This window comes from Juglans microcarpa x Juglans regia, chromosome 1S (genome assembly GCF_004785595.1).
Source record: "Juglans microcarpa x Juglans regia isolate MS1-56 chromosome 1S, Jm3101_v1.0, whole genome shotgun sequence".
NCBI classification, from domain to species: Eukaryota; Viridiplantae; Streptophyta; class Magnoliopsida; order Fagales; family Juglandaceae; genus Juglans; species Juglans microcarpa x Juglans regia.
Window position 1 is genome coordinate 28,015,018 of NC_054595.1, and position 25,062 is coordinate 28,040,079.

At 36.0% G+C, this 25,062-nt stretch overlaps 3 protein-coding genes and 1 long non-coding RNA gene across 7 annotated transcripts; 2 read left to right on the forward strand and 2 right to left on the reverse strand.

The window, feature by feature from the left end:
* Positions 1-146: 146 nt before the first annotated feature.
* Positions 147-16,609, forward strand: LOC121247584. Its single transcript, XR_005937260.1, has 3 exons — positions 147-161; positions 9,129-9,132; positions 16,444-16,609. It is a non-coding gene; the product is annotated as an uncharacterized LOC121247584 (long non-coding RNA).
* LOC121247581 (patatin-like protein 6) lies at positions 357-3,442 on the forward strand. Its single transcript, XM_041145957.1, is given in 3 exon segments — positions 357-1,323; positions 1,326-2,317; positions 3,138-3,442. Coding segments are annotated over 3 exon segments (1,401 nt in total). The 5' UTR covers positions 357-1,184; the 3' UTR covers positions 3,408-3,442.
* On the reverse strand, positions 8,216-13,345 carry LOC121247583 (chorismate synthase, chloroplastic). The gene is made up of 13 exons (XM_041145958.1): positions 12,990-13,345; positions 12,539-12,689; positions 12,280-12,356; positions 12,135-12,193; positions 11,160-11,243; positions 10,970-11,062; positions 10,537-10,617; positions 10,116-10,247; positions 9,845-9,947; positions 9,655-9,749; positions 9,418-9,483; positions 8,844-8,928; positions 8,216-8,616 (listed from the first exon to the last, which is right to left on the reverse strand). Exons 1-13 carry the CDS (start codon positions 13,132-13,134, stop codon positions 8,462-8,464), a joined length of 1,326 nt encoding a protein of 441 aa, XP_041001892.1. The 5' UTR covers positions 13,135-13,345; the 3' UTR covers positions 8,216-8,461.
* LOC121247580 (aminodeoxychorismate synthase, chloroplastic) lies at positions 14,006-25,062 on the reverse strand. Of its 4 annotated transcripts, none has more exons than XM_041145953.1 (14): positions 24,909-25,062; positions 23,340-23,734; positions 22,097-22,228; positions 21,596-21,663; positions 20,926-20,990; positions 20,683-20,749; positions 19,544-19,822; positions 19,354-19,453; positions 18,471-18,799; positions 17,460-17,539; positions 17,166-17,268; positions 16,275-16,357; positions 14,977-15,591; positions 14,006-14,684 (listed from the first exon to the last, which is right to left on the reverse strand). In XM_041145953.1, exons 2-14 carry the CDS (start codon positions 23,668-23,670, stop codon positions 14,204-14,206), a joined length of 2,733 nt encoding a protein of 910 aa, XP_041001887.1. In that variant the 5' UTR covers positions 23,671-23,734; positions 24,909-25,062; the 3' UTR covers positions 14,006-14,203. The 4 variants fall into 4 exon arrangements, with proteins under 4 accessions (XP_041001887.1, XP_041001888.1, XP_041001889.1 ...); XM_041145954.1 differs by lacking the exon at positions 24,909-25,062 and adding an exon at positions 24,769-24,902; XM_041145955.1 differs by lacking the exon at positions 24,909-25,062 and adding an exon at positions 24,585-24,723.

Here is a 25,062-nt window from a genome sequence, read left to right on the forward strand (position 1 = left end):
TCTCAATTTCATTTATAAGTGTTACCTAATTCTAAAATAGTTGTAAGGTTATCATTTTAAAATTTGAATCATATAAATTAATTTTATCATTTAAATGACGTGAATGGTGTACTTTACATATCGACTTAATAATAAAATAATTTATTTTTAAAAAAAGACATGTATTCTACTAAAATATTTAAAATTTATAATTTTTTGTATATGTAGTATTTCTCTTCTAATTAATATAACTTACATTTTGTCTCATTTGTATTTGACTTCGTATTATCTATAAGATATTTTTAATTTTAAAAAAATTCTCAATTAAATATGGGAAGTTGAAAATTATTTACAGAATGGGGTTGGGGAGAAAAATAGATATATAATGGGGTCTTTTAAAAGCTTCGTATATAAAAACAGACATGCTCTGCAACTGTTGCGTTCTTGCCTCCTCCACTGGTTTCTTCGGCTTTTTTTGTTTTTGTTTTTGCTGGTTGGTTGGTCTGTCCGTTGAGTTTTCCCCATATATGTGTGTAGAGCGCCATTGCTTTAATTTGGCGTGCTTTGCTAAAAAGAAACAAATCGGGGAAGAGAAAGAAGAGTGTGGGGAAGGGGATTGTGCCAAGGGGTTGCGAGGGTTCTTTCTCTGCTTTCTCTTTCTTCTTTAATTTTTGGGAGAGAGATATAATTGTTTTGGAGCAGAACTAGAGTGACGGTGTTTGGTTAGGAGGAAACTCGGAGAGAGAAAGCTTCGTTTGGAGATTCTTGTTTGGGTTCGTTCTATTTGAAGGGGACGAGTTGGACAAGTTGGGTTGAGGTTATCAATATTAAGCGGTGTTATAGAATGTTCTAATTGGGGAGGAAAAGCTGGAAAACACGTTTAAAACTGTGATTTGAGACCTAAATTCCCGAACCCCATTTTCTTATTATTTTGTAACAACAAAAAGAAAATTGCAGAAAGAATAAAAAACCTCTTGCTGCTCAGCCATGTTTGAGCGAGAGAGAGAGAGAGAGAGAGAGAGAGAGAGAGAGGCTTTTAAACTCTTTACAGGTTTCGTTCTTTAAGTTCTGTTAAAGGTGTGTGTACGAATGGGCATGCAAGGGAAGGAATCTAATACCTAAAACGAAGATTAAATTGGGTTCCTCGAAGAGCAAATTACGAGGCGCTTCTTTCTATCAGAAACTTCCTCAGAGTCTTCGAGCAAATGGGTTCGAATCCGTCGGAAATGCAGGAACCGAGCATCGACACCGACAAGCTCAGCTACGAAATCTTCTCCATCCTGGAGAGCAAGTTCCTCTTCGGCTACGACGATCAGAAGCTCTGGGTTCCCAAACCGATAGCTCCCCGGCCACCGAGGCTCAGCCTCAATCTCAAGCCCAAGTCCAATCGGCCACCGTCGATAATAGCGTCTCGGCGATCAAGAACCAGAGGGGTAAAATCTGTATTCTTAGCATCGACGGCGCTGGCATGCGAGGCATTCTCTCCGGTAAAGCTTTGGCATATTTGGAAAACGCGCTCAAAGTGAAATCCGGTAATTCAGAAGCCAGAATCGCCGATTATTTCGATGTCGCCACCGGCTCCGGCGTCGGAGGTATTTTCACCGCCATGCTCTTTTCCTCGAAAGACCAGAGACGTCCAATTTTCAAGGCTGACGACACGTGGAGGTTTCTGGCTGAACAAGGGAAGAGATTTTACCGCTCTTCTGGTTCCGGTTCTAACGGCGCTGGTTTCTTCAGGCGACTAATCAGAGGTGGCTCATATAGATCGACCAGCGCATCCGCGGTCGGTTTGGAGAAAGCGATGAAAGAGGCTTTTTCGGATAACAACAGGAACCTAACGCTCAAAGACACGTTAAAACCAGTGTTGATCCCTTGCTACGACCTGTCCAGCACGGCACCGTTTCTGTTCTCCCGAGCCGACGCGCTCGAGACCGACAGCTTCGACTTCCGTCTATGGGAGGTCTGCCGCGCCACTTCGGCGGAACCGAGCCTATTCGAGCCGGTCCAAATGCGGTCCATCGACGGCCAAACCCGGTGCGTGGCAGTTGACGGCGGTTTAGCCATGAGCAACCCAACGGCAGCGGCAATCACGCACGTGTTGCATAACAAACAAGAGTTCCCGTTCGTACGAGGGGTGGAGGACCTGTTGGTGCTCTCCATAGGAACGGGTCAGCTTCTGGAGGTGAACCATGACTGCGACCAGATCAAGAATTGGACGGCCAAGGAGTGGGCTCGACCCATGGCTCGTATCTTGGGGGACGGCTCGGCCGACTTAGTTGACCAGTCCGTGGCCATGGCCTTCAGCCAGTGTAGAAGCAGTAATTACGTCCGCATTCAGGTAAGGCGGCGCGTTACTCATTTAATACAGAATTTACGTTTACTCAAACTCAAGACTCCGCTTAGCATAAAAAGTTAATTTTTCACCTTGGACTTTGCATATTTAAGTTGGTGATTTTGGTTTGACATTTTGAGAACGGCCGCCCCCAAAAAGAAATTATATAAATATTAATTTTAAAGTAGTATCTTAAATTTATTTTACATAAGATTAACCACGCATTCATTCAGTAAAGGCAGTAGGCTTCTCTTAATTTTAAATATTTATGATAATTAAAAAATACATAAAAAAAAAAAAAAATGAAATGCATTTTCGGGATATTTCTTCGGGACGCTTTTTGGGTGGCTGTACTCTGTGCCTCTCACCTATGGAGTTGTCAATTACGTAGCATCACTGATTGAATGCGATGCACTTTCCCAGTTTGGTTCCTGGCCAAGCACTTGGTCAGATCACTCAGTCCTACCTTATGCTTTCCTTTTTTTAGAGTTTTGGTGTTTAGTATATTGATCCAAAGCAATTATGTAACTAAATTATTGGTGGAATATGGAATTGGCAGCGTGTTGTGACTAAGCATTCGGTATGTTACTATAGGGGGATTTGATTTCAATATACTATTTATTCTGCCATTGAATTCCATAGCTTCTGTTCTGTTAACTGGGTCTACTTGGTTCTGAATCCCTCTGCCTTATCTATTGAGAATTTTGGTTTGCATTGTTTTTTTTTTTTGCCTGGACTGTTGAGGAATTTGATTTTAATATAGCTAGTAGTTGGATTATATTTATATCTAATTGAATCACCTTTCCAATAAATGACGGTATGACAGACAAACGGGTCAAGCTTGGATCGGTGTGGACCCAATGTAGATACAGATTCTAGTCCCAGCAATGTAAAGATACTCAATGGATTAGCAGAGGAGATGTTAAAACAGAAAAATGTTGAGTCGGTGCTCTTTGGAGGCAAGAGGATTGGAGATCAAAGCAATTTTGAGAAGCTCGACTGGTTTGCCGGAGAACTAGTTTCGGAGCATCAGATGAGGAGTTCCAGAATAGCTCCCACTGTAGCTTTCAAACAAGCTTCCCCAAAACACACCTAGACTACTACCATAACAGTATTACAAACCAAAAAGGTAACCATTCCCTTTCTACTCTTTATTTTTTTTTAAAAAAAAAAATTATATATAACGAACAGATTTTAGTAGTCAGTTTTTGCATATTTCCATGCCCATCATGTCGTTTCCTTGATTTTCTGATCGAGTTTAGTTTATAAGCCAGATGCTGCTGCTGTTAATGTATGATAGAAGGGTGAGAAGGAAATATAGATAATGTTGGGTTTGAACTTTTTAAGTGCCCCCTGTTATCAGCCGATCGACACTACACAATTCTTTGTAGGAAAATGCTAGGGATCTTGATAATGGTTCTCAACCTTTTTTTTTTTTTTTTTTTACTTAATGATTAATAAAGTGTTTTTTAATGATGTAAATTTTTTTAAAAAGATTAAAAGTGCATAAAAAAAAAAAAAAAAAAAAAAGTGCCACCCTTCTTTGTAATGGATGTCGGTGACATTTTAGTCATTTGGAATGAAACACCTGAAAAGGTTTGGATGCCAGGTTATTTTGGTAATTGGCAGATACTCAGATCTTTGTGGGGTGTCCAAAGTAAAGGTAGTTCCGTGGTCCGGAAAAAAGAGTTTTTTTGTGTGATTATGCTCCTCAAGACCATGAAAGTCACATCCCCACTTTTTGATGATAAGGGGAATTGGTTTTTCCTTTGTAGTCTATTGAGTTTGAAGTTTAACCCGTTAATATTCAGCCCATTTCAATTTAAAATGCCTTTTTTTTTTTTTTAAATTTTTTTTGAGTTTTTACACACGAGCATCTTCAATGGATTAGTTATTAATTAATCTGAGAATTTAGCTATTAGAACATAAAATGGCATCATAATGTATTAGCTAAATTTTAAATAATAATTTAGCTACAATTACTTCCAAAATAATTTTCAAATTTGAAAGTAACTATTCATATATCAAATATATTTTATATCAATTATTTCTCTCTCCCTTTTAAATGACAATTGGAAAAATATAATTAGAATATGATTACTAATTAATATATAATATTATGAATAGTAAAATATGATAAAATAAAATAAATTCATAATTAAAAATATTAAAATATTTTTGAAATTATTAATTATTAATTACTCATTACTATGCAATGAATAAATAGATAATCCAATGTGGAGATTTGATGTGAATAGCTAAAGTCAAATTCATCTTATATTATTTTATTGTCATATAATGAAAAAATGGCTATTCCAATGTGGAGACTTATGTGAATGGAATAGCAAAAAGCTAAATTCATCTTACATTCATAAAAAATGTATTTTAGCTTTAGTTAATCCATTGAGAGTGCTCTAAGTGCAAATCTAATTTTTTACTTATTTATTATTACTATTTAAAAAATATTAAATTATTAATTAGAAATCATATCTCCTTTAATATAATGTAAATACTACTTCAAAGTTTGATTTTATTACCATTCCATTATAATCGTGTCATTTTAAAATAACGTAGAACTTGGGATAGAGCAATATTATATTTTGAACACTTCAAATATTTGAAACCCAGTACTAGGAAGCACTCCATAAGCCACTAACTAGGTATCATTAATTATGCAAGGAGGATAATTAGAGGTCTTTCTTTACTTTTTCTTTTTTTTTTCTTTTTTTTTTTTTTAATTTTAACTCATGTTTTTGTTATCTGGTGTGATTTTCATGCCTTTCACGTATCTTATGCACGCCATACTGAATGTTTTTCCGGATTTTGAATGATCAACTGTGTCTGAGATGCAGGTGAAAAAAGAATATATGAAATAAGAGCAGCCTCTAGTTTTTGGAAGTGATATAAGAAGACAAGGGGAGGCCACGGAATCGAGTGAAAAGAACAAGTAGTGTTAAAAGGTTGGAAGATCTAATAGGGATGATACTTTGCCTGCTAGAGGACAGGCATTGTGGTTTCCACTCCACCTTTCTACAATGGCAAGCAACCATGGAAAAAAGAAAAGAAAAAGTAATAGTTATATAGTTCAAGCTTTCCTTAGGTCAAACAGGTATGAGGTGTGAATCTTTTTATTCTTTCCATTTCAAATTTAGATGCTAGGGTGGGAAAACTTTTCCATATTTCTTCCCATGCCCTACTTTACCTTTCTTCCTTTTCTTTCTCTATCTTGGAACTGCTTTTGTTTTCTCCGTTTCTCTTCATACTGGTCTCAAGAAACTTGAGTGAGTGGTGGTCTACTTGTGATGAAAGCCCAGAAACATGGCCAAAATTATTCGACAGAATCATGTATTTTTTTTTTTTTTCCCATTTTCTTCAATATAGATGGTCGGAGTGGATAAGAGAATTGAGATTGGGCATCTGTTTAATTGTCCTGAGTCTGGGATTTGATAGATGGACCAAACATTGGCGGCTAGTAGTTGGACCATTTCTAGAAGTTTTACTGCATAGTTTTCACATGTTCAACCTTTGTTTAATATTGGGTCTACTTTGAATTTTCTATCTTGTAAATGTAAATTCTCTTTCATTATAATGCTTTTGTAGTTGTCGAGTTAACTTTCTTATGGCCCCTTTGTTGACTATTAGAAAAGCTGATCGGTGAGCATGATGATGGGCGGTGGTGGTTCCTTTGCTTTTTTGGACTAACTAGTATTGGAATTTTCTGATCAAGAACTTTCTGCCATTAGGAACGACATATACTAAATAGTACGATCTATATTTATTTGAATTAAAGAAGATATTAAGGTTAGAAAATTATACAGAATTTATAATTCTTTGTAATTATCTTATTTACCCTTCATGCAATAGTCTGCCTCGTGTCTAATCAGGTAGTTCACACATGATAGATAGATGGAGGGTGAAAACAGAAACACGAGGAGTAACATGGGGGAAATGAACTTGTTTTCTGGCCATAGAGGGAGTGAATAGTGACTGATGAGTAAAATTCCTCTATGTCAAAACCTATAGAAAGAAGCTAAAGTTTTTCTTGCTTCAATCCTTTTGAAGAAAAAGGACAACAAAGCATGCAATATGACCCAATTGTTCTAGGTGACAATGTCGAACCTAAAACTCGTTTTTAAGGTTTGCCCATTCGTTAATTAAGGACATGGATGGGTAATTTCATGTTTGTCATCGTCTCTTCTTAACTTATTTTCGTTAATGTCTTTTGTATCCATCAAACACGATGCCATTTGTCTTTGTAATTTAGTGGACAGTGGATGAACTTTAAGAAGGAATCTACTTTGGCTTTCTTATCAGTGCAAAAGGCCTATCCTTTTTAAACATTTAAGACAATTTCATCCCCTATTCACACATATCCTTATCCATGTTAGGCTGTTGGGAATGTCTAATCAACACGACAAATTTCAAAAATTATAAATTATTTTTAGTGTCATGGTGATGATGGTGACTCCCACTATTTTATAGATTAATCAATTTTTAATGCATATGGATCACTTTTTTTTTTTTTTTTTTAAGGAAGTATACCATCACCTGATCTTATATCAGATATAAGTTCAGTAAGATTATATTTTTATCTTCGATTTAATTATATTTATTGATGTAATATATTTTAAGCAAATTTATATACATCTATAATGCCTCATACTAATTAAAATGATTAGAGGTGACACATTTTAAAATAAAAGATAATATTCATGAATTCATTGAAAATAAAAAGAACGTGAGTTTTCTTTGACTAGCACGTATCCTATTACGTGCCGTGGATGGAAACCTTGTTGCTTGATTGGTGTAAGGGACGTTGGACCACGTTGAGGTAATATGCTTTCAATAACATGACACACATCGCGATCTTTTGCTCTCAGAACAGGGTTTGAAAGTTCCTCCTCCTTGAGGAGCTTTCCTTGAGCATGGGGAAAGTTATAAGATAGAAGGTAGAATAATACAAAAGTTTTCCTTTTAACATTTAAGTTTCTACTAAAGAGTGAGAGTGGAATATGGAGTAGCCTTTCATAAAAAAGGCCATATTAAAGAAAGAAGAAAAAAATGGCACATGTTGTGCTTAGGCAAAGGCTTTATGCAATCAATGTGGAGGCTGATAAATGAATAAGCCCCTCGCAAACCATACCAATTTGAATTTATAATTTCATTTCTCTTAATTTTAAAAGAGTTATTATGCTACAATTATGGACATAGAAACAAATAAACTGCTCGTAATATTTTATTTTCAATAACTTTATTTAAAGACATTTATACTATATACAATCCACGTGACATAATTTGATTTATAAGATAAATTTTAAATTTTAATCTTATAAATTAAATTATACCATGTAAATAGTGTATTGTATAAATACCTTCAAAAAATTTTCTTTTTCCGTATAGCTGCTTCTCCAAATATATATATATATAATAATTTTAAAATCTGAATGATTAATGCATTGTCAAGTCAAGATGGTAGTTGAGGGCAATTTTAATAGAATTGATGTCTATCGTTGAGGATGGAGACTGGAAAAAAAGGAACAAGTTGAGGTATATATATAATAAATATTCCACATCAAGTATAACACAAATTGCATAAATTGATCCACAAACAAAGCAAATAAAGGCATCCTACATGCCCTGGGGGCCTGGACTCTGGAGCCCTTCCTCTCTTTTCTTTTCTTTTTTCTTTTTCCCCCGAGCTATAGCTAAGCAAGTCTGGTTAATCGGTTTCAAACATTTTTTATTTGCGAAAATAAATTTTTTTTACTCTCAAATAATAATTATTTTAAATTATTAATTACTAAAGCGTATTTTTTTTAATCAAATAATTGGTAGAGCACCAGGAGCTAGGGCTAGCCATAGATCCAATATTGGCTATGAAATAAAGTCACAAAATCCTTTAGATTCCATAAAAGACAGCCTCTCAGGCTGTCATTTATTTCGCATTACATTACCGAATCAATTATCTTAAGTTACCAACAATTCATACAACCACAAAAAACAAAAAAGAAAGAAAAAGTAAAAGCAAAAACGAATACGCTGAACTAGCATTCACATAGACATGCAAGCCCAGCTTTTCCCTAATACAAATTACACTTGAGTTGAAGGCCAAGGGTAATATATAAATGCTACAGCTGGCTTTGTCATCCATCATACGTGTACGTTGTTTGGCTCAAGCTCAAGCCTCGGAGAAAACAAGGGGTCTTGTAGATCTGGATTAATTGGAAACAGATTACACTGTGCATATTGTGCCATCAGTTGATCCACAAGCACCAGAGCTACCACTGCTTCCACCATTGGTACAGCTGCATTACCATCCCAACCAAACAAACTTACTTTTAACACAAAATATTTTGCATGAGTTTTAAAAAGACTGAAGAGAAGGAAGATCTCGATCAGTAAGATGTGGTGAGTCATACTCAACAACAACAAGAATTGCAGCCTACTAGAGGGGTGGGGCAGGAGGAAAACCTTAATTGGTCAGACGGGCCAAGGTGATGAATAAAATACGATCTATAAACTAGGGATATACCTCGTGGGACAACACAGGGATCATGACGACCGCGAGCTATTAGTTCCATCTCTTTTTTGTCTCTACTCACTGTATGTTGTTTCTTCTGCACAAGTGTCGTAAAATAAATTAACTCAAATTATTAATCAAAGCATGATAACATGAATGACATGTTAGATGTAAATAAGTATACTCATTTAAGAAAAGAAAAGATGTAAATAGGTATCAATACCTAAATTTGATTAAAAAAGCTGCCTTTTCAACCTAGAAAACAGTGGGCTTACTTTGTAACATACATCTCACAAGAAAGGTACACATCAAAAAATACTGCCAAGGATATCATTTAAAAATACTTATATACATCGACAAGGATACCACATTGCATGTATCACCTACACAAGTAGGCAACGATTACAAGCCATTTCAAGTCACCCCTCCACGTTGCCCATAAAACAGAGAGCTTATCACACAAGTACTGGGAAAAGATCATACCTCAATGAAATGGGAAGTCTAGAAACTAAAAAATCAAGCATACCAGAGGTTTGTGTGTATGGAGAGAGAGAGAGAGAGAGAGAGAGAGAGAGAGAGAGCTTACTCCTATGGTAGCCGTTGGCTTGAAAGCTATTCTCATCTTTATGATTTCCCCATTTGATATTCCTCCCTGCTCGTCAACACAGGCCATCTCAGTGAACCATACTTTCCCAAAGGGGAGAGAGGGGGAGAGAAGAGAAGGGGAGAGAGAGAGAGAGAGAGAGAGAGAGAGAGAGGCAGAGAGAGTCTTAAATAAGTCATCCTACATCAAATAACACCAAATTCAATCACATAACAATACCTGTATACCACCAGAGCGGTTTGTTCTGGTCCGGATTTTTCCATGTTCATCGGTAAAAAACTCGTCATTATGTTCACTCCCAGTCAAAAAAGTACCTAGAAAGGTTTTCACAAACAAAGTATTAGAACCCATGAAGAATTCAATAAACATTATAAATATAGCCTTTCTAGTGCAATGCAAAATTCTCTACCTGCAAAGCCACTGCCAATCTCAAAGCCCTTTGTTGCGGGTAATGACATAACAGCTTTAGCAAGCTCAGCTTCGAGTTTGTCAAAGACCGGAGAACCAAGGCCCTGATACAAAATAATGTAAGTTATACCTTCAGTTAAAGATTCGTAAATATTCATAATATTTCAGAAAATTCATTTTAATAAGCTTTCAGCGGTAAGGTCAAGAAAGTGCCCTCCAAAACTTTAGGTGTCAAGGTGCAATAAACACATGCAAACTTGTTGGGTTCTTACACGTGGGCAATTCCTCACAATGCAAGTGACAACACCACCAATGGATTCCCCTCTCACACGGACAGCATCTATAGCATTAATCATCTTCTCAGCATATTCTGGATCTGGGCACCTGACAATATTACTCTCAATCTGGTAATGTTTTAGAAAAGGAATAGTCAGGAAAATTTACATTTGAGAATTAATCACAGTGCACCCAAGACTCCTCAATCACTAAATCCAAACCATGTCAGACAAAAAAACATTAGTACATAATAATCAAAATAAATTTATATACCACAGAGAGAAAGAGAGACATATATTGTCTGCTTATACTAAAAACTATTTTTAATATAAGCAGACAAGATACAATCTCTCTCTCTCTCTCTCTCTCTACATAGGATAGAGATATGGGACAGGAATGCAACATCAGTTATTTTACCTGATCAAGTGTCAGTGTATCGTGATCAACCAAATCCTCTGGAAGCACAACCTTATGAACTTGAGAGACATAAGCAAGAACCTGAAGAAGAAATAAAAAAGCATTAAGAAAACAACCTCACAAACTACAACCAGCAAAATGAGCGCAGCATATCATATATCTATGAATGCTTTTAGTTTTTCTAATAATTTAGTTAGACCTAAGTCACTTGACTGACTAGCATTTGCATTTTTTTTAAATAAAATTGAGTAAACAAACTAGAGTTTATACACATTGTATTAGCAACAGGAATATACAGACGCACCAAGAGGAAAACATATTCATGAACACTAACATGAAAGTGTCTCATTTGTTCATTGAGCCCTCACAATCATATAGAAACAGACAACAAACCCAAAGAGTTTGAGCCTACAACTCACAAAAACACACACACCTCAGTTCCTGCAAGGCTCTTGAGGATTTTTTTGGCAACAGCCCCAGCAGCAACTCTTCCAATCGTTTCTCTTGCTGAAGATCTACCACCACCCTTCAATTACAGATAGAATTCACATGAATTAGATCCAATTAAATTTGATTTTCCAAAATGTGAATGGTAAGATATAAATCCGGTGCAAAAGACATACTTGCACTGCTCTGACACCATACTTCATGTCATAAGTTGCATCTGCATGAGAAGGCCGATAAGCCAATGACATTTCGCTGTAATCCTGGAACAATATTATTGGAGATCTGAGCATCATAAAAGCAGAAAAACAATTCCAATCCTATGTTGCTCGAGCATCAGTATATTTATCACCTAAACTGTGTGGATTAGAAATAACCTTATATCATCCCAAATTACATTGGCCACTAGATTCATATTCATACATAAATAACTAGTCAGCACGCCTCTTTGCAAAAACTTTGAATTGAGCATACCAAGATTTAGTCCAATTCATCTATTAACTAAAGAGGCATTTAGGCCCCTCCAAAAAGATGAATGATTCCATTACGTTTACCCCTCAAATAAAAGATACTAGCAACCAGAAATGGATCCGTCACAAAAGCCACCGCTATATAAAAATTAAAATAAAATTATAAAGCTATATCCACTTCAAAGATCAATCATTCAACGGGAAAATACACTCATTTCAAGTGCTGTATAAAAACCACTCAAAAGATTTTTTCCATTCTGCATCTACACGCACCCACAATTAAATCTGTCCAGTCAAAACAATACTTAACATAAAGACCCCTTAACAGGTGCTCAAGTGTTTTTTTTTTAATAGGTAAAAGATAGGTGCTCAAGTATTTGGGGTAAGATAAGTATATATCGCAGGAAAAAAGACAAACACACAAGAAATTATCTGTCTATTAACACTCCATAATAGCTTTTTCTTTTTCAGTTCAGCTACTTATTGTGGGACCACATCAATAATAAAAAATTAAAATACATCTATTTATTTATTAGTTGCTAAGGCAAGCTTCCTAATCAGTTATGTGTTTGGCGTGTCCATAAGCAGAGTTGCAAATAAAATTTCCTTTTTTCCTTGTTTATCCCCACTAACGTTTCCTCTTCAAACCCACGATATTATTACCATATAGCAGTAAATACTTACATGTCCTCTCTGATCAGTATTGGGTACGAGTACCGTGATTGGTGTTCCAGTAGTCACTCCTGCAGTAGACAATTTTTTAACTATCTAGCTGAGCGCCACAAAAGTATAAGTTACTGAATAGCGATGTAAAAAAAAAGAACTCGACCTTCAGAAACGCCTGAAAGTATTCGGCAGGTATCAGTCTCCTTCCTCGGTGTAGTAATCCGACTCTGACCTGGCCTCCTGGACACAGCAACTACTCAGATTAATCCTTGAAAAAATTTCTCATCAAGAGAAATCGGTACGACACTATTTCAAGTTTCAAACCCTAATATCATATCATACAAATGCTCCCTTGTATGTAAGGGACTTAATGCTCATCGGTAATGACTATTACAAAGATTTCCATAACATCTACTCACTACCTTCTGTCAAGATCAAATTGCATATCAGATTCTAAGAGGGGGAGTCGAGGAGGGCATCCATCAATGACACAACCGACGCCACCTCCATGCGATTCTCCAAAAGTTGTTACGCGAAAATAATTCCCGCCCGTACTCCCAGCTGCCTGAATCTCTGCGATTCAGCATTAACATGTCAGAATCCCAACTTAGTAGTCTAATCCTACAATATCTCTTCTTTTTTATTTTCTATCAATCAACAACCGGAATTATTAATGTTAAATTCAATTTAGAAGCAAATCGCAGTCGACCAATTCACACTAAATAAGAAAAATTCAGAAGATATATTGAACAAAAGCCAGGAATTATTCAAAATAAAAATAAAATAAATGAAGAAGAACTACGAATAACAATAATGAGCAAATGACCAAATCTCATGAAAATATAGGAAAGGAGAAGAAGAGGAGAGACTGACGGAGCTTCTTGGGGGTAGAGGTACGGATGGAAATGTGTACGGGGGAACGAAGAAGATGTGAAGGCAGGTAACGGAGTCCAGAGAAGGCGTCGTCGGTTCTGGAGGAGCCGAGAAATGGCTTCGTAGAGAGAAAGGACGAAGCCATCGATTAGAGTCTCACAACAACGAACAGGAAGGGATCGGTGAGAAGGGCGGTTGGTGAATTTGGTGGGAGTGGTTTTGAGTTTATAGTATAAGCAACTCCCACCTACCCTCCATTTTCGAAGGCAAACCTTTCTTCTATGGTCCTCCGGGTTTGGTTACGTTGATCCAAAATATGACTGGGTTGGTGTGCGTGGAGGTTGGTGCGGGATTCATATCTCCCCCAGTTTTTTTTTTTTTTTTTTGCTTTATCCTCTTGTCGTCTTGAGTCTTGAATCTCGAGGCGGCTCTGTAACTTTATATTAACTAAGGGTAGATTTAAGCCTAATTTATTTTTATAAAATTTTTTATCTCATTTTATTTAATTATTATAATTTTATTAAATTTTTATCTATAATATAATAAACTATTAAATTTTTTTAAAATTCAAAACAAAATTAATATTAAAAATATATATTATAATAATATTTTATTCAATTTTTAACTTTTATCTCAATTCATCTAATACCATATGCAAAACAAACTAGGCCTCAATTCTTACAAAATTCAGTTTTTTTTTTTTTAACATTTTCTAAAAAAGAAAATCTGGATTTTTAAATTATTTATATTATATTCAGAAAATTTAAGAAAATTATAGTTTAGTCATTTCATCATCTCCTATTAATTTTTTATTTTTTAAAATTTGTTTTAATGTATCAATTTTTATAGGCTAGCACGTGACATCTGTCGTCCATGTCAATTCTTCAGTTAGAAACTTAATTGTCGATGGAGCAAGAGACTATAAAATACAAGTAATGTAATGTGCAAGATTTAAAGAGTAAATTTGAAAATTTTAATTAAAAAAAGAAAAAGAAAAAGATAACTAGAAACTATTGCATCCTTCGCGTAATCATTATTTAAAAAAATAAAAACAAAATAATGTCAATCATGAATCCAATAATAATAAAAGCTACATTAAAATGTTACATTGCTGCAGTTTGCAGGCCTCTACAATTTTCTTTCTTCTATAGTCGTATAATCAATCTATCACATTTGCAAATGGATTAGCAGCCACAGCGCACAATGCTAACTCGCTAGAGAAATTCCATCACAGCCTTTGCCGGAGCTCGTGTTTTCAAAATCATTTCTTCGTACTCGTCTTCTGGATTGGATAGAGCCACAATGGCCCCTCCTGCTCCTATCGAAGCTTCACCTTCATGCACAACTACTGTTCGTATAACGATATTCAGATCGAATGTCTGGTTATATGAGAAAAATCCAATGGAGCCCGAGTAGATCCCTCGTGAACTGCTTTCAAGACAATCGAGCAGTTCCATTGATCTTAACTTTGGTGCACCTGTCATTGAGCCACCTGGAAATGCAGCTCTCACACAGTCAACTACACTTACCTCCGACTTCTTTTTTCCACGGATTGTACTCACCATAGTGTGAACAGTCGCATATGATTCCACATCCATAAGATGGGGCACATGAACAGAGCCAGGCTCGCAGACACGGCCAAGGTCATTCCTTAGAAGATCAACAATCATTAAATTCTCAGCCTGATCCTTTTCACTGTCGGGCCCAAAAGAGAATCAGAGAGAGAGAGAGAGAGAGAGTGTTAGATCATGGTAAGGAGAAAAAAAAAAAAAAAAAAAAGAACCCAAGCTACTGTTTCCGGACATAAAATACAGCAGTTTTTATCGTTTTGAACTCATTTGATCCCATTAGCTGGCCTAGCATTCAGTGCTTACTATCCCTGATAATGAACTCCAATTAAACAAATGAAATGCATAGAAAAACTGATATGTAATTCAAATGGTTATTTTCAGTGAGCAAGCTCAAAATAGTTACACAATCACATTACCTGTATTGCAGTTGCAGCTTGCGTTGTTCATCATCCTCCACTGTCTCGCCACGGGCCACAGTACCCTTAATAGGCTTGGCTTCCAATGTACCATTTCTGTCCAATCGAAGGAACCTCTCAGGGGAGGAACAGCAGACACATAAATTTTCCTTCGAAAAATTGAGCCAGGCAGCATATGGTGCTGGGTTTTTTTGTCTTAGGTGAAGGTAAAGTCCCAGGGAATCTATTTCCCCAATACTTTTTCTAATCTGAGTTGTGAGACATAGCTCATAGCTTTCTCCATCTTTGATGTATCTCAGAGACTTTTCGACATCCTCCATATATTGCTCTCTTGATTTCTCAGCACGAAAGCCTGCCTCAAATGGGGAAAAATTTGCAACCTGGAAATTCTGCTCTTCTAGCCTTGTCGCAGACAGTTTTAAGCTGAAAAGCTTCTCTTCCGTACTATCCAGCCATGATGTCATGGCTGTGCATTCCTCACGTAGACACAATATGTAAACATCATCATTGTGGTGATCAACAACAAGAAGATTATCAGCAAAGAAAAAGCAAGCATCTGGAGACCTAGATTTGTGGCGGTTAGATACAACACCGCATTCAGCTTTAAGGTTATACCTGCACGACAAGAAAATCAATATTAGCCTCCCTGGACAACTTTACAGCCATATGATGAATTCCCACGAATGTGTAGTCCTGCTGCTCTATCAGGTGGAAAGATAAATATCCTTTAAAGCCTTAGGCCTGGTTTGGATAGTGAGTTAAGATGAAAGTTGAATAAAAATATTATAAAATAAAATAAAAAATTGTTAGAATATAATTTTTTAATATAATTTTTGTTTTGAGATTTTTTTTTATAAGTAAAAAATATTATATATCAAAGGAGAAACCAAATACATTGGATGTATACAAGAAAACACCTTGCCCAAAATGATCCAAAAATCCCCTAATGACCCAAAAAGCCCATGAAAAGAACAACAACCCAAAATACACCAGACCGGTCCTTATTGTTTTGAGATTTGAAAAAGTTGAATTGTTTATTGTATTTTGTTTAAAAATTTGGAAAAGTTATAATGATGAGATGAGTTGAGATGATTTCTGAAAACAAAAGAGGCCTTAGGAGTTCAGCAGCCGTTTGTATAAAATGGTGCATTGAAGTCCATGTTGCGTAAGATTGGTTTTGAATGGGAATAAATTGAAGAAAGGGATTCATGCCACCAATTCTAAAGAATGTATCGAGGAACTTTTATCTAAGTGGTAGAACTTTAGAATATGAAACGAGAATAAACTTAACTGCATACCCGAGATAACCAATATATCCACCATGAAAGTCGAAAGGAAGTCCTTCATAATCTTTCTCTTCGTAACGGAAGGACAGAAGCTCCTGGCACAAATATCAATCAAACAGGAAATATACATCAAAACTGGATCAGTACGCCTAGATTAGAATAAGAAACAAAGTTATTTGAGTTAAGGATTTATCAATAGGTAATGTTGCTCCAATACCCAACCAAAGGGCTACTGCAGTACCAATCAAAAAGACAGTTGTCGCTACGGGACGACGAAATGGATTTTGGAATTTATTAACATTCTCCAAAAAGGGTACGGTTAATAATCCCGCAGGTACTGAAACCATTAAAAGAACACCCAATAACTTATTGGGCACTGTACGAAGTATTTGAAATACGGGAAAGAAATACCATTCAGGCAATATTTCTAAATCAAGATGCATATGTGACACAAGTTTTTGGGCTTCACTACCAACGTGTTTTATGAACATCTATCTTAAGACGCATAAGGACACATAATTTACACTTCAGAAGGGTACAAAAATTATATCAATGATTTGGATTAATATTTCATTCAGAAGGGAAAAATTATATCAATGATTCTTGCAAGTTGTGAACTAATCCATAAAAACTCATCCTAACAAGATCGGCAATAATTAAGTAATTCTCCAATTTCAACTTGAGGTTGCAAGCCTAATTACTTTGGTTGTCACCTCTACTGAGATATAATAAAGGCAGTACATTTAAAGACCAATGCTTTTTTAGGCCTGATAGGTGAAAATAAGCTTATTAAACATAGATAATCGGTACACCCAAGATTGCAGTAGAAACCATATGCCATTAACGAATGCATCTCAGTTGTGCCCAAAGAAAACAGTTACCACAACAATGTTCACCAAGTACCTTGTTCAAAAAATCAAGAAAACCTTCTTCCAAGCATTTTCTTTTGGTAGAGCCATGAGCATCCTCGGTCAATAAATAACCTCCACCTTTAAAAGTCATATCACTGTCAAATGATAATTATATATCACTTTTCTTTATAATAAATAATCTTCTATTCTCCAATAGAGCACTATTGGGAAAACTAGGTAATTATGTAATCAACGGAAACACATGAAAGCACAAGCCAAAAAATGAAAAGGGAAGATGAAAAGTTTGACTTGTTTGCATAAATTTACTTGATTGATATTTTCAGACCTTTGATCAGATAATCTGTATGTCAACTGCTTCCAAAGAGACCCACCTTTCCCCCCCATGAATGAAAAGCGTGCTCTTTTCTAGACATTTACAACAGAAAGGACGATGTCAAATTAGTTTTCCATCAGGGGAAAATGAAACAACAGTGACACCCAAAAAAAGGTAACAAGAATATAGTGGCATCAAGAATACAAATAACATAACCCATTTTTCAGAGAATTCAAACCCAGTTTATATTACGGAAATCTGTAACTCATATTGGATGACCACCCATTTGATCACTTCAAACTACTTTTCCAACATAAATTCCAATTTTCTTGGTTGATGATTACGCATAGCGCCAACCATAGTTTAATTGGGACTTGAGGCATAACTGAGTTGAGTAGAGTTGCAAGACCACCCATAATTGACAATAACTTTCTTCGCATACAATAACAACTAAATATATTTGTGTTTCTTTTTTTTTTTTTTTTTTTGGGGGGGGGGGGGGGTGGTCCTGATTAGACTATCAAGTTTTCCCATCTACACACAAACAATTACTAAAAATATGGTGTGATCCAGCATTTCTTGATGTTTGTAAGTTGAAAATCTAATATGGATGAGAAACAAGTCCTGCCTGTTAAAAGTGTAATCAGTAAAAAAACTATCAGAATATTAGTTTGAAAAATGCATCAACAAATTCCTGTAAGTTATACAATTCATATAATGCAAACCGAATTATAAATCCATGTTATCTAAGCTTGAATATAAAGTATATGGTTTCCATAATAAGTTATACACAGACATGTTGTAATGCTCCAACATCTGCCCTATTGATTCCCCTGCACAATAAGTTTCCATGATATGTAAAGTACGCGGTTTCCAGTCATGTTTCTGTGGTATTTTCTTAGTCATTGCCATTAGATAGAAGACACATTCTTGCTTAAAATCACAACATTGCAAGTTAGAGCATGTGACAAAAAAAAAAAAAAACTTCTTTCAGTTAGTAGGAGTAGTCAGTTGGGAACCAACCTTTTCTATTGAAGAACTGTCCAACCAAAAGGTGTTTTCAGCTTTATGATGTCCAAACAATTCACAAAATATACTTTGTGCCCCGCCAACTTGACTGGCCAAGTGATCAAATTTCCTCCATTCAAGTCTCAGAAATCTAACATCAGTGCTTGGATGGGAAATATTTACCATGTTGGACACACCAGAATAACTCTTCTTATATGCATTATGTGTTAATTGGCTAATTTGGGAAGCTTTTCTGTATAATTGGTCACCTGCATTATTCACTATATGCCTACTTCTAGGAACTTCTCCGAACAGTTGACTGGCACAGGGTACCTGCATGCGTGCTAAAAGAAGTTTACTGCTCAGAGCAAATCACAGGGCAATTATGTACACAACGCATATGCATGTATCAAAAAAGGAGAAACTTATGCATGTGTCAAAAAAGGAGAAACTTGAGAGTTATGAGCTAATCATGGGGTAGGCAAGAAAACACAATTGGTAAATTTTAGTTTTGGTACAGAGAATGCAGGCTGCATGTCAAGATCAAACCACCCATCAGTCAATAAACACAATGCAATGCTCGAGGACTAACATTCATAGGACCAGTCATCAACAGCCATACAAGAATGTTAAAAAGCCAAACTTCATCTAATCACGGTTAACCAGAAACCTGACAGTTAACCCATTCTGTCCTCACACAAAAAACAAATGGGGAATTATACATATATATCATATGATTCATATTTTCTTTTATTCACACGTGTGCCCATTGTTTTGTCTGGCTCGTACTTTTGGGAGTTTCCAACAATTGAATAAGTAAATAAATATTTGAGAGAGGGACAATTGATGCAATGCAGGTTCACCAAACAAGAACAATCTTATAAGAGCTCCAGTTTACCAGTGTATGGCCCCAATCTCAGCCAATAATCCTCTGTTATCTTTCTAAAGTTACTGAATATTTGCCTCCCATAATGTGTAGCAACACTCTCTGGATGAAACTGAAGGTAGAAAAAAAGTCAAGAGAATAGCATGCAAAGAAGCAGAGTTGAAAACTATAAATGTTTTTACAGAAGTACCACGTTACCCACCTGCAAACCATAATGTGGCCTGGAAGAATGCATGATGCCCATGATAACTCCTTTACTTTTGTCAGACAAGACGAAAGGCCGGCGACTTCCATTTTCACATTCCAAAAAAGATTTTGCAGACCTACTACATCCAATCTGACTCTCACAATCATCTGAGATAGTGTTAGACTTACGGGTCTCAAGAAAAGAAAGTGCATCGCTGGAAGAGGTCCAAGCTATAGGAATGAGTTCCTCTGGGAGAGATTCAGGATCTATTACAAGTGAATGATATCGAACCACCTGCCATTAGATTTAATTAACGGGAGTTTAGGAGTGATGCTGATAATTTCTCTATAGGCTCGTGGAAGAAGAACATGCAGTTGCAGCTAAACAAGACCAGAAGAATGTCCAAGCTTCTATGAACTTGAGACACTTTCTAAAACAGAAAATGATCATGTGCAAGACAGAGGCTTCACTTATTCATTCATATTTCAAATGTAAACATGCAAATCTGTATATCTTAAAGAGTTTCATATGATACCCATCTTAACAAACTTTACTATAATTTTCTAACTAAGAATTTACACATTGGTCTTGCTTTTTGACAAAAATTTATGAGTATCATTCTTAACTAAAAGATCACTTGGCCATGCTTTTGAAGTGTTTATGCTATACTAATATCATAGCACAAGAACAGTTTCCAATATAGAACAAGAAACGAAATAAATAGAGAATGAATGAATCAAAACGTCCCATCAATAAAGTGAGGGCTTTCCGGACCTTCCCCACCCCCTTTCCTTTCTTCCTTCCCCTCTCACTCCCCCTTTCAATAAATAAGCCCCACTCCCTAAGGGGCCCCTCTCTGATAAGGAAGGAAACAAAATAATCTCAATTTTACGACAAATCCGGTCCGATGGCTGTTCTCCACTAACCACAAGCATATAGAAATAGAAAGGGAGATCTATAGCAAACAGTTGAGATCTTCTGATGATAGTACTTAAGTGCCTAAATACCTGATTTAAATGTAGGTGCTAAAAGGGGGAAAAAAGAGCTTGCGCCATGGAAGAGGTATCAAATAAAGTTCATCTTAAAACTCTGTTCTTTTTATTGTTTCTTAGAACAACAAATCCCATACTCCAGATATATGGAGGCAGACTGACCTTGAACCCTGAAGTTCTTCCAGAAGGAATGTCATGAAACAGTTGGCACCCATTATGCCGTATTTCACTGTATTGGACAAGGAATAAAGTTATAAACCTTTTGAAAATAATGTCACTAGCTTAAAGCTTCAAAACATCATTTCTCAATTATAAAGCATGCTCCATTTAATAGTGATGAGATCAGCCAACTAAACAAATGCCAAATTGAAAATCACATAACTTTGTAATGATTTTTAACCACACCTCAGACGTCCATGGACTGGTTCAGATGCATGGACAACTTGAGCACCGTGCACATAACCTAATGCCTGCAAAAGCATAAGTAGTTCCAAAGAAAAGTTAAACAGGGAAAGATTGTGAATAACTGTATTTAAGAAGGCAAACAACCTATCAAAAAAAAAAAAAAAAAAGAAGGCAAACAAGCAGATGCTTGATCCTTGAGGGGAGAAACACTGCCTTATGCTCCCCACTTAAGGACCAAAAACATTTTATTCACAAGCAAAAACCTGAAGACTCGTATGAAAACATATTTCATTTGATTATATGCAAAATATAAGGCATAATCCAAGAAGAAATACAGCAGCAAATACAAGAGGTCCAATTTAAACGATGTATGTGAGTGAGAGAAGGAAGGAGAGAGAGCTATACTCTGCACCGCTGCGTGGGAAGAAAAAAAGAGAAACAAGAAAAAAGAGGTAGTGTCTTTCTACAGGATTAGAAATCCTTGAGACCCTCAATTTTCTAAAATGTTGGCCCCATAATTTGTATATAGGTCAACTGATCTTTTTGGAAAATCTTAGGTATATATTGTTAACAGCAATGTTTCAACATCGTTAAATAATCTGCACATATATATATGTATAACTGTTTTTTACTTATTAAAAAAAATATGTATAACTGTTTAGGGAAATACCTGGTGTCCAAGGCAAACACCCAAAATGGGGATATCCCGGCACTCAAGCAGCAAACGAAGGCATATTCCTATAAGATTGAAACAATGTCTAAAACAATCATTATTAACCTACTAAAAAAGAAAGATACAGAAACCATCCAATCAATTTAATTTTGACAGTTTTATTTTCTGCAATCAGTTTTTTCGCTATGTAAGATCACAAAGATGGTATTGAGATTACCATCCAGTCAAAATATAGCACTCCAATTAGGATGTCAATAATATTGACAGCTACCAGGAATAAAGCTTGTCAAAATTAAGCTTCTTCTATCTTACTTGTATGTGGAAGAAATTGTAAATGTGATCAGCGTACACTCTTCCATATCCCAATGATAGCTAAAAATGTGGTGAAGAGTGTCACAGAACTGTGTGTGGAGCACACCCTTCACAGGACTATCTTTTGCTATCATGGCTAAAAAGGGGAATAAAAAGGTTTAAAACAAAAGTCCATCGCATTCTCACCTACATCCGCCGAGCATGTTGGAGAACCAGGTCCTGGTGATATAACAATATTATCAAATGCATTTTCCTCATACAAGTAGTGGCAAACATCCTTCCAAGTCCATTCATCATTTTGCACCACCACAGGAGGCACTAGCACAATATCAAAACAAAAGGAGATTTCAAAACAAGTTTCGCACCAGTGAATATGAACTTATTATTTAACTATCTCTGCATCGACGCCGTCAACCTTGTTGTCCCGCAAGGGCAGAACAATGAAGATGAGAAAGGAAGTTTCATGTACACACTATTTCTCTGGCTATATCATTTCATAATAAATATATTGGCCCCAATGGTCAAAAAATCCAAAAGTTTCACAAATTTAAAGCTATTACGTCATCAAGAGAGGACATAACTATCATAAAATAACAATTATCTTTCCAACTAAGTATACTACGCACGCTTAAAAGCACCATATAAAGAAAGGGAAAGAGTTTCAAAAGAAAAATATAGCCATATAAGGAATATACCAGTCAATGTTCCAGTAATATGCTTGAGGTAATTGCAATAAAAACCTCCAAATTATACATCCGAGATGCTTGGGTTCTTAAGCAACATAGTAGAAGAAAGGCATGTTAAGCAATACAGTGCATGATAAAATAAAAACTGCCTGTCCTTCCAATGAATTTCATATTAATTTACTTCAAAACTTATTCACTAAACACGCATCAAGCATCCAATATTTGATACAAAATGGAACGACCCAAAATGGCTCTTTGGTTTCCCCTTCGAAGTTGCAGCAACATTTTCAAAACTGTCGAATGAAACAAGAGAAATAAAAAAAAAATGATTAAAACTATGGATTGTTGTTACGATAAATGCCATGCCTCAAAATTTTCAGCATATATCAATAAGGCTCATAAAAAGAAGTTCAGGTTGTTTTCACCTTTTAAGTCCCATGTTTCTAAGGTCAATTTCATACAAGAGGAACCAATCTAGGCTAGAACTCACAAGTCGCCCATACATTAATAATCACATGTGAAACGTGCATATGAGCTGCTTTTTTAATTCAGTGGAAACAAAATGATGAGAAGTTGCAAAGAGAAGGTTTTAGAACGTAGGAATATGATCAATCACAGAAGGCTAAGCAGGCACCAGAAGATGACAAAGTACAGGATGAGAGGAATGAGTTGCTGTACTCATGCACAGATATATATATATATATAGATAGAGAGAGAGAGAGAGAGAGAGAGAGAGAGCTTACACCCATTAACAATAGATAACTCCTGGTAAATATTGTATGTGTAGCTATCATAGTTGTCAATCAACAATGTCCTCACATACTCAAGCTTCTCACTAGGCTTTTCTAGCGGTTTCTTTAGCAGGTATGGTCCTTCTAATTGCCCTGGCAAGAAGTGGTTTGAAACAGCAATTTTCCTAGGATCACGATCGGACATTTGAATATTATCCCTTCTACTAGAATTACAAACCCTTAAAGAAGGTTTGGACATTGGTGGATTTACATTTGAACGCCGCAGTCCCTCAACACAGTGATATTTTAGCTCGGAAGATGATGAACACAGAGAGAAACTCATGTTTATCTATAGCAGGGAATGCCAAATTCTATGCGTAAGTAGGTAACCTCCACCGGGTCTGTGCCTGCTGCAAAATAACAACACATACAATCAGATATATCAAAAAGCCTCAAAGTAAACCAACTTGATTTTGATGGGAATGTTTGAATATATTGATATTAAAAAGTTCAAATTGTGGCATTGCAATGGCTCCTCTTCTAAGTTGACGCTTACGTTTCTCACATAAGTGATAACATATATGAGGGAATGGAGGGACGGATCAAATAGTAACATTCAGGCTCTGTGACAGTCCAATGACTCCGAATTCCATGGGAGTTTTGAAATGAAAAGAAAGAGATCAAACGGGTAAAAATTCAGGTTGACAACGTCACTAAGTTGGAAAGTTCTTGTAGTCTTGTCAAGAGATGGCAAATCTTCTACCATAAAGTGGAAAATTTCTTCAATAACGTACATCTTTCAAAAATTAATAATGTATAGTTTTTCAAATGATACGAATGCAACATTATGTTGTAAAATACTGGTAGCAATCTCCGAAAAACCTCGGCCTCTAATTTCCTGCACTCCCCAAAATGAAGCATTTCATGAATTCTACATTTTGAGTTGACTTTTCATCTTACAGTGAATATTACATAAAGCTGAAATTTTCAGGTGATGCAGAAATATAGGAATAAGCCCTGCTACCCTCGTATATTAAATCGATATTCACACAGAGAGAGAGAGAGAGAGAGAGAGAATTCAGTCCAGGAGTCAAGTAACAATTCAACATAAAGAACATATACGTTGAAAGTGAGAGAAAGCCAATCTTGATCTGAAGGATTCAGATCAGTATTTAGAAATATTATCAAAGAAGGTTGAATAAGCAGAAACAATAACAATAAGCAAACGTAGGAACAAGGTACTACATATATACATACATATATGTAAAATAATGTATAAAAGCGGTGGAGCATGTAGAAAACCACTTAGTGTGTGGACAAAACGAAAAGGAACCAATTATATGAATATTGAGTTAGCGTGATTTGAAGCCATTTCCAACGTTATCAAAACGAAAACGCTTTAATGCGTTGTACTTATTGCTTAAATAATAAACACAAAAACCTCTAATATATCAAGGGCGACGCAAGAGATGAGTTCAACTGGTTAGAAGATCTTGCAAAAAAGAACCAGAGAAATAGGTAGAGATACGGATAATATCGTAAAATGAACAGATAAGAAAGAAGGTGACGTGTGAAGCAAACCTCATAGCATTGCTCAACGTGTATGATGAAATGCCTCTGTCGAAAGAGAGATAGAGAGGCTGTGCGGTTTGGGGAGGATACGTCAAGGAGAGGAATGGCGGTGGAACACGGAAGCAAGTGGAACACACAATTTAACAAAGAGTAGGACATAGGG